Genomic DNA, 12204 nt, shown 5'->3' on the forward strand with positions numbered 1-12204 from the left:
CCTGTGATCTTTATCCTGCTGCAGCTCATCAGCCGTGCCTACCTGCTCCTCCCCTGGCCCTGCCAGAAGGAACAGCAGTGCCAAAGCAGCAGCAGGTCCCAGAGCGAGGTTCTGGTGTTGCACCTGCAAGCAGTGACAAGAGCCCTGCATGGAGTGAGCGAAGGGCGCCTGGGTTCGGTGCTCTTTCCACAGCTCAGCTTCCAGGCCCTGCAGACAGGACAGTGTCAGCTGCAAAGCTCAGGATTCATCCAATGGCTTACACACACACAATGTTCTGATTCACCCAAAGGTCTATTGTTCTGCCCCTACGTCCTACAGCTGGACATTAGGGGCAGAACGAAAATAAATTAAATCTTGTCAGCAGAAGGCTTCTATAGAAGGAATGGACTTGCTCCATCAAACCTTGCCTTTCCTGAAGGAAGCTGGTGTGATTCCTCCTGGACCTCCAGTGAGGGGGACCCCTCAATCCTCTTTTCCTACCTTTTATGACCTTCTGCACATGCATGATGCACGCACACACACAGTATGGTATTGACAGGGGAAAAAAAAACGACAGAAGTTGTCTCGCCATCAATAACTAAACAGGAAAAACTAAACAAGGCAGCACTCCCCACCCGCCTGTGATGGGCTGAAACTGAGCTCTGGCCACGCGGGTGTGTCGGTCTCCTCCCACGCGTGGCCCAGCACCAGGAAGGGCTGAGAAGGCGGCGGCTGTGCGGGCAGCAGGGGGAGCGGGGGCAGCGAGCACCCGCACACACACACACACACGCATACACACACACACACACACACACAGATGCACACGCACACACGCGCACACACACACACACACACACGCACACACACACACGCACACACACACACGCACACACACACACGCACACACACACACACACACACACTGATAACCGTGTGCCCGTCTGGCGTGACACAGCCCAGCAAACTACGGACTGGCTTTATCTTTGGCTGCGTGATTTCATCAGCTTTACAACAGCCTCGCTGCTTACGCTTTCATATCCTGAAATGAGAGATGAGTCTGCTGGGAAGGTAAGATAGCAATGTTCATGCTCAGGAAATTAAAGATACACAGTATCTCTTTTAATAATCCAGATACTTGCTTTTATTATAGAACATATAAACTGCCTTTGTTTAAAATCGCATTTAAAGAGGAAAACAAACAATCAAGTAACGACCTTGCCTATTATTCAGCATTACTCAGCCTGAGATTATAAGTCATGTACTGTCTGTGTTTATCGTCCAAACTAATTCTTACACTGTCACTTGGCAAATGTTGGCAAAGCAACTTCTCAAATACTGGCAAAACAAAAAGGATGTTTTAGTTCTTGACAATCTTATATATTCTGCACTTGCACAAGTATAACAACAGCAGATAAAGATATAATAATTTTATATAATTCCACAATCCCCCCATGCTATTCAGTTTCACTGTGAATAACTGGCTACGTAGTTACTTAATTCCTGTTTAAAAATGGTTCAAAGGCCTGGGAACACAGCATTGAACAGCGTTCCCTATACTCTGTATTTTGTCATCATACAATTGCAAGCCATCTGCTGTCTCATAACTTCCAGATGAAAACTCCTCAGCCTTCACAAGTCCAGTGATGGCTGGGTTTTATCAACACTTTTGTCTGGACTCCAGAGGATCTGGGCTCACCTCACAACTGTTTATTTTCATACCCAATCATTCAGAGCTGTAACACGGCACGTACCCAAAACAATTGGGATCCTTGACTACCCACCTAAGCAGCTCCCAGGGGGAGCTCAAGAAGAAAACAGGAGCTTACCACGTCTTCAGAGGGCTGCCCTCCTCCAAGCTGAAACTCCTAGGCCCTAGTCTAATAAATAGTGTCTGGGCTTGTTGCTGTTGTTCCCCACTCCCACAGAGAACCCTTTGCCGCTGTCTCCACTTTGCAGAGAGAGTTAAAGATCTCAGTGGGCCCCTGAAAACCACAAACCTCTGACTCTGTTGCCTTAATCACACCTTCACAGAGCCTGAGATGCACCACACAACCTCTGCCCCAGTTAAAGTTCCAGCATGTGAATTACATTTGGTGCTCACCAGTGCAGGGGCCAAAGCACCCCAATAACTGCTGCTGAAATGTCAGGTGGAACATTCGTTGGATCTTTTCACACTACTAGCAAAAAAGCTTCTAAAAATACTGTATCTTTAAAGAAGCAGATAAAGAGTTTATGCTTGGGGTGTAGACCCTGGATGACATAACACTGACTAAGCTGTCAGGTGCTTTCTTTACTTTCTGACGAGAGGGAGAACTGGGCTGCCCACTCATTCCAGTTAACTCTTGTTACTGGCCAACAGGTCAGGTCCCACCTGGCTCTGGGGAATAAAAAGCAGAACACGGTGCACAGGCTCCTCTTGTTTTCCAATCCATCTGAGTTTGCTCTGCTAGGACTGGATTCATTCAACTGAAGAAATACAGAAAAGCATACTATTTCAAGTTTAACATGTACAGAAATGGAAAAATAAAAAGTCTGTATTGGTGGCACTGGTGTACTGGAGCACCAGTTAGAACCTGCCCTCCTCATGAGGACAAATACAAATTATAGGGCTGATCTTGAACAGGTTGTTGCAAAACACAACTTTTGCCATGAGCTTTTACTGGGCTAAGAGCCTTCCGAATGGCTGCAGTTATCCATCCAGAACAAACATCCAAAGGTTCTTTGCCAAAACCAACCACGCAATAATTGGCTAATAATGACATCAGTTTTAACGACACAAACTATTAGTTTGCTGTTCAAAGGTCTATTGTGTGTTCACTTCTCAAAGGAAAGCAGCTCATTAGGTGCTAAATCATCCATCCAACTATCCCCTTTTACCTTTGCTGGCAAGTGAAATGGGCAGAGGAGAATCTGGGCTCCCATCTGATTCAAAGTGCTCCAGCTGGCTTTCCATCTTTTTGTTGGAGGGAAAATTGTTCCCTATTACTTAGTATCCATCACATACAGTAAGAGTTTCTTCTGTTACAATTGTTTGACAGGCATTATATAAAATGGACCAAAGTCTTTCTTGAGCAAATACCTTTGTATGAAGTAAAGCCAGCAAATGCATCAGAAAAAACCAAACCAGTTACATTTATCAAACATTACAGAGAATTATTAATCTCATCTTGCAATGTTTGCAGCTGCAAAATGTGCAAGGGAAAAGCATGTAAAATGAAAGATGATGTGCTGTAGAACTGCTCTTGGTACCAATGCCATCCACTCTGGGGCCAGTGTGGCTGTAGGAGCACAACTCCAGCTCTTACAAGCCGGGCCCAGCAGCAGCGGCAGCCCCAGGGCTGGCTCCAGGTGCCCAGGAGGTCAGTAAGCTCCACCCGTTAGTGGGCAGCAGCACTCGGGCACAGGAGGTGGCAAACAGGCCCAGGCAGGAGGGCCACAGTAACTCAGGCAGCACAGCACGGCCCAGCCACACACATCCCTCAGACAGACACCACATCGTTCCCGTGTGGGGACAACGCTGCACTTGCCAGGTTACACTTTCCATTGGGATTCATAACTGGACTCCTTAAGCTTTTATCCACTAAGGAATTCCAAAGGAATCTCTGTGGTGGGTGGAGGATTTAATTAAAAACATGAAAGAAACCCCTTTTCTGTATGCATAAAGTTTTATTTGCTGCTGATGGAATTATCTGCCTGCACAAAACCACAATGTCAATACCTGACATATTAGCCAAGTTTGCAAAGAAGAAAACAAACACAGAATAAATAAACAACAATGCAGAATTTGAAGTTGCCCAAAGTATCAAAAACTTTTCGTGTGAGATTCTGTACACATTAGTGCTGACTAGTCTGATTTTTCATTCCTCACTGTACAAAACTCTGGTAAAACCATGCCTAGCACACCTGAGCAGGGAGGGGAATTGCTATGAAGCCACAGGACAACGTTGGCACACATACACAAGGGATCCGTTTTCCACCAATACATCTTAAACCAAAAATTGCTATATGGAGAAGTAAAGTTCTGAAACTGCCTTCCAAAAACAAACAGCTGGTGCAAAAAGTGTTCTTGTTAAGGTAGAAGCTAAGTGATTTTTAGGAGTGCTTGATCTGTCACAGAGACCTTGGATAACAAGAAGCTTCTTATTTCATCTATAACATAAGATGACAACTCCCCTACAAGTTAAGTTTGTAATGAGTACATTATAAATCACTGCAGTGAATACAATGCAACGGAGAAGTAAAGCAGAGCACAGAGTTAAGAGAAAAGCACAGCTCTGTTTACAGTTCTTTGTCATAAAGCTTTTGGAAGATCCTCGCTGAGCAGGATACCCTGGAGCCCAGGGTTCTACTGAGAGTATGTTTTTTATAACATCACACTATTGAAAGAAATATTAATCACTACACAATATTTGAGAATACAAGAAACAATATACAAAATGTTAGATAAGCTCACAACATCCCTTTATATTAATACTGAAAAGGGCTTTGCTTATTGAACAGAAAAACCTCCATCTGTAACGCTCACAGTAGGTGTGACAAATCAGTATTTAGACATTGACTAGAACAACACATTACAATCAAAGAATACAAAATACAAATAACTTGTAACTGCTGTTAAAAAACCCCAACTGAATGCTGAACAGATGATCTCATGCTCCTGTGTATTTCTCATTTTAGATCTCATAGTTTCTGAATTTCCTCAGAAGGTCTGATGGAGCATCGCCTGACCAGCGGAAACGCAAGTGCCAGTAATTCCCCTCTGAAAATCCTGAGGGGAAAAAAAGAGAAAGACAACTAAATTATTATAAACATGCATAAAATTAAATTTTCTGAAATAATACTTGATGGTCTTCTCAAAAAGAAATAAGCAGAAAAGTGGTCACTTCCAGTGCTCTCGTCTAGCACGGACAAATAGGAGCACTGAGTTCTTGGCAGGCTGGAACAGGAGCTCAAACACCAACCCCCAGCACAGAGATCCACTGGGAAGGTCCCAAAGGAGAACAGCAAGGATCCTGGCAGACCCTAAAGGGACTCACAAAGGAAAACTGAACAGATTGCATCAGCCTAAGCTAAGGAAGAAGATGGAGGTGGCGATGTGATAAATCTGCAAGTGTGACCTGGGGCCTTTTCATACTAAAATGTGACCTTCCTTTTACAGCAAAGGGAATCCTACGAGCAGAATTAGTGCTCAAATTTGTTGTTTGAACTGAAATAGCCAGGGAGGTGGCAGTCCAGAATTCATCCAGGCCAGCAGACAGGAACAGACAATGCCACAGTTTCAAAGTGGAACTCAATATGCTGGATCAAAACAAAAATATTATGAACATCCTAACATCGGGTATAAACACCGAAGTGCACACACACTCTGTCAAATATATTATAATATTAACATTAATTAATGTGAATATATGCCACTGGATAAAGGAAGTAGGCACTTGATGAGTTTGAAGGTTTTTCCATTCAAATACCTGGAAATTAAATTAAAACTTAAAAAAAAAAGACCAACTTGAGAAAGAAGATACATGAAAAGAAAATTCACCATTACAAGGAACAAGATGATGTTTTCTTTACTTCAAAATTTTACTGTTCTACATAGGATACAGTGATGACTTCATTACCAAGGGGGAAAAAAAAAAAAAAAAAAAAAAAAAAAAAAAAAAAAAAAAAAAAACCCAAAAAAACCCAATAAAAAAGGAAAGTACATAGTATGAAGTTATAGAGCATAATTTTTCAAAATCAAGTTTTCAGTTAGTCAAAATCAAGTTTTCATACACTTCCTTGTAGAATTTTCTTAGCAATTTTGTGCATTCTACAAATATTTGGGATTACATTAGGTTTTGGTCCCCGCACAGTTCACCCTAATTTCCTGTTTGATCAAACTGGGGAGAACTGACAGGATTTTGTTTAACAATAGTTCTGTGCTAACATGGGCCTAGGATTATGAAAGTCCTGAAGGATCAGGCAGCACAGAGGGTGCCCGTGGTGCTAAGGAAGCTTTGATCAGGTACTAAACCACAGCCAGGAAGTGCTGACTGGTGGGTGACACTTCTGAAACACACATTTATTCTGGTGCATATGCTACTTAGAAAAAAACAAACTGTTTGAATACAAAAGAAGCCTTCAAGTCTCAAATTTTAGACCTCACTAACTCATAAGATGCAAACTGTCCAAAACTACTGAATAATGGATAAAAATCCCCCAAACCTAAGTATTTTACTTAACAGTTCTAAAATTTATTTTTAAAAGTCACTTAAAATAACAGCCTTCTCTTTTTACTTTGCATTTTTATATATCAGAAAAACTAAACTTTCCATTTTGGTTGAAGCATACTTTTTTCTCCTTCTTCTCCAGTTGCAGCTTTTACTAGCAAACAAACAAGGAAACTTGGGATAGGGAGGAAGGAGCATCTGAAAACTTCAAAATTAAATAAGTAATCAAAATCATAAAACCCAAGCCAAAATCCCAACCCAAAACCACATTTAAAAAGCTAAAAGTTCAACACACTGTTCTGGAGAAGGCTTTCTCACGACTGAAAGCCCCCATTTCAGGCCAATCCCTGAGTACTGCAATTTTCTATAACTGCTGTTTTCACTTACTTGGGGAGTCTGGATTCTTTGAAGACTGTGGTTTGACATCAGGGATTGCAACATCTTCTTGTTCCCTGCTCCCTTCCAATAATCCATCTCCACTGTTTTCCATCTGTTGTGTCCACATCTCGTTAGTTATGTTGTTGGTATTACTAAAGTCAGGAGCTTCCAGCATTTGGTCCTTCTTACTTTGGACAGCCCAGTGCATTGACTAAAGGAATACAAACAGAACAAAGAACTAAACCCTATGCTTTAAGGGTTTTAATGACTTTCTTTTTTATATTGCTGCAATAAATGGTTAAACAAAGCACAGTGAGAAGCCTACATGTCAATGGGATAGAGGAAAGTATGGTTACGTGTCACAAACAGCATTGGAGAGGACACTGGACGTCAGGTGGGGGTGAAGAACAAAATGTACATCAGAATTTTAAGGGCCTTTTGTCCAGTTTCTTCTGCCATGAATTCAGACTTTTTTAAAGAGGGCTTGAGTGACTTCATAAATGTTCATTTTCAAAGCTGTCTTTGACTTCAGAGTACCCTTTGAAGGCAAGGCAATTTGAAAATATTTAATATTAAAGTCTGTGGAATAACATCTGTTTGGAACTCAACTAAGCTTAATTGGATATTTCCACCAAACATTTAAGTTCAGGCATAATGCTGTAGTTGAAATGTCTCAAACTTCTCTCCTAAGCAGAACTGAGGTGGGCAGAATTGACATAGGAAACTTTTATTCATCTGCTTTAAAATATGACCATGTAGCCCAATCCATTATTATGGAATTGAACTATACTAGGGGCACACTACCAAATCTTCTCAACAGCAAAATCGGGAGGGAAATCACGCCAAAAACTCCTGCCTCTGTCTCAGATGACCCCACCAGCTTTGCAGAGTCCCTCCAAAGCTCTGTGGGAAGCCCAGGGTTCCAAGGAAGTACCGTCTGGATTTTTCAAATGACATCTTTATTTAATCAGACAGCATGAAAGCCTATCTGATAAGCAATATACCAAGAGGAGAATATATTATAAAAAGATCACAGCTTTAACTTAACTTTGAAAAGAAATAAAAAGTTTCCTACAAAAGCAAAGTGAGCTGAAGCATTTGAAAACAGCCCTTAAGTTACTTAAACTTCCTACAAAAGCAGCAACTTGACAAATTCACTAAAACCACTGGCTTAACGCCCTTCTGCGAATGGGCTCCTGAAGTCCTCCCATTTTTCCTGAATTTCCTTAACATGCACAGTGCAGGAGTGTCCCCGCACCATCCCAGAGGCTGGCAGTGCAGGAGCCCCCACAGCTGCAGCTCTCCCCGCCGAGCTGCTGAGGGCCCGAAGGGGCAGCACCGACCGTTCTGACCGAGCTGCTCAGGGCCGCCCACTGCTGGAACGGGACGGTGACTCGGCTCCGGCGCCAGTGATCGTAGCGCGCACGGCTCTCCTCGTTGGTCAGAGTCTCCTTGGCCTGCTGCAGCCTCTGGAAATCCTCCACTGGGACACAGACAAAAAGGACACCGAGGACAAGGTTCGGTTGGCAAAGAAATGAATTCAGATGCAAAAGGGGACCCGGCAGCAATGGCTCAGAGCAAAGCAGAGGAGAAGGCAAAAGGAGAAGCAAGCGGCCAAGGGATGTGGGTCTGCTTCCAGCTTGCAGTTCTGGCTGGCTTTAGGATCATGGCAACTGTGGTGGACTGCTACCCCTGCAAATCAGGATTGAAATGTTCCTTTGTCTACCAGCTTCAAAAGCTCTTAAACTTGAGAGAAACTCACAGAGTACACAGGTAAAAGGCACAAGTCAAGCCCTGCAGACCACCTTAAAGAGGGAAATTAGAGCAACACTGCTTAGAAGGAGCACACAGATCTGCAGCACACAGGAGTCAGAGCAGAGCACGGCAACAGAACCATGAGCAGCAAGAAAAAAAGATGAGCAGGAGCTGACAAACAAGAATAATAATCTAAATATAGCTCAGATTAATTATTTTGTGCATTTTATTCAGTGTATTTTCCACATATGCTAAAACATTATCCAGATTGCATGAGTAAGAGCTCTCATTTTTCACTACAGGATAATTTTTCATGGAATGGTTACTAAGGATGCACCTGCACGTTACTATTTGTGGAAGGGTTATAAAGATTTAGACTTTATCTATGACTCACCTATGGAACAGTGATCTATTATTATTACTATCATTCATTTATTCCAGTTTACAAATTACAGAGAGTGTTCTTTTGAAATACACTACACCCAAACACTAATCAAAATTGATAACAATAAATCAAACAAGAGACAGCAGGCTGAAGGAACAATTGTACTAGGTTTTGTTATTATAATATTACTAGTTTTAAACAAATAAAAGGTCTACTTTAATTACTCTTTATTAAGCTTTAAGCCGATGAAATAAAACACATAAAGTAAATGCTCACATTTAGTATTGTAAAAAGGTATTTAAAGTAAATAAGGCATGTTCAGGTAAAGAGAGAATATAACATTTCTTTGTGACAAGCAAAGCTGCTCTGATATTTGGCACTTGGCTGCTCTTTTCTGTAGCTCAGCCTCGGTGAGCTCTGCCCAGGGCTCTCTGTGGTGATGAATGGGCAAAGACTGGCTCCAGATAACCCAGGTGCTGCTCAGGCCTCTGAGGAGCTGCCCCCTCATCAACACAAACATCAGCTGCTGTTCTGCAAACAGAGGCTCCTCGTGGGGCTGGCTTCTCTTCACTTCCAGTCATTAAATTACATTAAAAGAAACTAAAGCACATTGATGTGCTCCTCACAGGCTTGTTCCTGGCAGTAAATTAACTGATTGATGCAAGTGTGGCACTTGAGGGCGACTGAGCATGGAAGTGAACAAACTCCATAGGTCTGGGAAGGGACACACACCACAAATAAATTCTATTTTGAAAGATGATCTAATGTAGAAAGAAAAAACGTTCAAGGTCCTAAAAATAAAAAAAAAATCCAACAAGTGTCTTCCTTCACTATCACAAAGGAGTGTGCAAGTCTTGGAAAGAATATCACAAGCTTGTTATTTAAATAGAACATGCTCAATGCACACAATGATTAAAATATATTGAGGGGAAATAAAGATTTAAGGCTGAATTTACTATCTTGCCATGCCAATAGAAGAAAAACATTGATTGTTATTACACAGGAAAGAATACATACCTGCTTTGGGGTTTCCAGGATGCTTGTCAGGATGACATTCAAGGGCTTTAATCTTATATTCAGCAAGAATCTGCTCAACCTAAACAACATATTGAGACAAAGTGAGTAAACACAGAAAAGATTTGCAAATTTTCTTTTTGAAAGAGGCTGGGAGGAACAACAAGGAATGCTGAAAGATTTTGTCCCATTCAATTTTACAAGCTTTAGTACAAGCAAAGTAGGTAACAACCATCTGCCAGCAACACTGCTTATTTAATTTCATTTCCATGCACTTATTCTTAGTCTTGTTTCTGTGAGGCTGTCATCCAGCATGGCTCTATAAAAATGTGCAAAGACTTTTGACCACAGAGGCAAAACACATCCCTTCAGTTGCTCTTTACTTCATTTAATCAACTCCAGCTTTCAACAGAGTCTCATAGCAGGAAGCAAAGGCTCTCTGTATTGCTGAAGATCAATTTGTGTGTTTAGGTGGCTTCCTCCACATCCTCTTCATAGGAAATTCAGCCAGCACCCCATGAGGTTTCCATCTTGGATACCACAAGATAACTCACTCCATAACCAGTAGTTCATATTCTTTCAAGTTAATTTTCCATGCAAAAAGGTTGGCTTGGAGTAGAACAGATTTATAATCAACATTCCAATATTGGCATGTATTAGTTTATCATTTAATTGCAAATTCCCACAGTTTGTTACACCATAAAGTATTACAACCACTGAAAAAACTAACACATGTGGAGCCACGAAGCCACTGGAGAGGGCATCAGCTTAGATTTTCAAATGTTTAGTGCTTTTCCAAGTATCTTGCTGGTTCTTATAATTCAGAAGGCAAAACTTCTTTATATCATCCCAGTTCAGCCTAAGCTTTCACAATTCGCCCTAAGGTATCAAAAATTACCATTCTTTCCCATGCTACAAAGGCTGTTTATACAAATTCATCATTTGTCCAACCATAAGAGCCACATAAAATGTAAATTATTTACTTCAAAATTAAGTCTCACAGCATTTTTTATTTAGAATAAAATTACAGTTCACTCAACTAGCTGGACAAATCCTGTTGGCATATTCTGGGGAAAAATGTGATCTACGGGAGTATCTTAAGAATTCAACACTTTTCACTCCTCTCAGTAGCTGCTTCCAGAGGGACAGATGTAATGTGGTGTATCTGCAGTCAGTAAGACACTTTAAAACACACACAGTGTACAGAGAACTTGGTGAGACTGGTTACTGTATAGCCAGCTACCATCTCAAAAACTTATTTACTTAAAGGGGAACTTTAAAGTTAAAATGTGTACAGAGGGTTAAAATGTAGCAGGAAGCTACATGGAAGGTTAGCATGGAAGTAGCATGGAAGTTTTCAGCTTAAAAAAAAAAAGTCAGTAGAAAGAAAACTTTATAGGAAGTTTATACAACATACACAAAATTAATATAAAATATACAGCGAGGTGTTTTACCAAGAAAGATATCCAATACCCACTATACAAAAACAGCATTGGTCTTGAAGAAGGATGGAGGTTAAATCTTCCCTCTTCCTGTCACATCTGAAGATGAAGTAGGTGTCTGTGAGCTCAATTCTACCAGAAGCCAAGAATGAACTTGGTTTGCATTGACTTGAATACAGCAAAAAGTCTGTAGAAACTGAGAGTATTTCTGTTTAAATTTAACCAGGTCCAGCCATGAGCAGGATATTCAGCAGCCCAGATGAAAGTGCTGTGCATGCACACAGCAGCCTGTCCAAATGCTTGCCTCCTGTACAAAGCAGTGAGACTGCAAAATCCCTGTAATGCCCCAAATTCCTCTGAGACCCCAGAAGGGCACTGCAGGGTCCCGAGGGGGGCGATCCTGGGGCTCAGTCAGCCTGGGATCTCCAAGTTCTTTCTCCTATGTCAAAAACAGTGCAGCAACATCTGCTGCTTCTCCCAGCAAATAGTACTCGACAGCTTGTTTTCAGGAGCCATTAGCATTTATTCCAGCTTTTGAATTTCATTTTCAGGCACTCTGAAAAATCATTATCACACGTACTTGAACTATTCATTAATTGCTAAGCCCTTAAGGAATTAGTGTGAGGTAGAAAGTGAGAAACAGCATCTGCGAAACAAGGCTGCGTGGAGACTTGAGCACTGCCCTCTGCTGGGATCACTTCTGGGAGTGTCCTCGAGAATAGCTTTACATTTCCCGCTGGGACACACTGAAGATGTTTACTCCCGATCTTTATACTTCACCACTAGAACAGGTGAGAGCATCTGACTAAAATTTACGGAGCAAAAGACAGCTTTTATCTCCACTGAATACATCCCTCATTACAGCAGAGTAATCAAAACTCCTTTTCCAAATCAGAAACATAATTTCAGTTAATATAACAGCTAAATTAAAAAAAAAAAAAAAAAAAAAAAAAAAAAAAAAAAAAAAAAACCAATAAAACAAAAAAATATTTAAATTCCCCCTCGGGCCCCATAGCTGCACAAAAAGCACAACACAAGGTCC

At 41.3% G+C, this 12204-nt stretch overlaps 1 protein-coding gene and 1 long non-coding RNA gene across 2 annotated transcripts in view; one reads left to right on the forward strand and one right to left on the reverse strand.

Moving 5' to 3' along the window:
* Nucleotides 1-859: 859 nt before the first annotated feature.
* On the forward strand, nt 860-4754 carry LOC121348088. Its single transcript, XR_005954325.1, has 2 exons — nt 860-1047; nt 4657-4754. It is a non-coding gene; the product is annotated as an uncharacterized LOC121348088 (long non-coding RNA).
* Nucleotides 3626-12204, reverse strand: part of DNAJC12 (DnaJ heat shock protein family (Hsp40) member C12) — a 12187-nt gene continuing 3608 nt past the window's right edge. Inside the window, exons 3-6 of the mRNA XM_041427277.1 lie at nt 9724-9802; nt 7910-8049; nt 6576-6777; nt 3626-4747 (exon numbers count right to left, since the gene is read on the reverse strand). Coding sequence (XP_041283211.1) covers nt 4653-4747; nt 6576-6777; nt 7910-8049; nt 9724-9802 — 516 coding nt within the window. The 3' untranslated portion in view covers nt 3626-4652. The remainder of the gene's footprint in view (nt 4748-6575; nt 6778-7909; nt 8050-9723; nt 9803-12204) is intronic.

Source organism: Onychostruthus taczanowskii, unplaced genomic scaffold (assembly GCF_017590055.1).
Source record: "Onychostruthus taczanowskii isolate IOZ18803 unplaced genomic scaffold, ASM1759005v1 scaffold98, whole genome shotgun sequence".
In the NCBI taxonomy this organism is placed as follows: Eukaryota; Metazoa; Chordata; class Aves; order Passeriformes; family Passeridae; genus Onychostruthus; species Onychostruthus taczanowskii.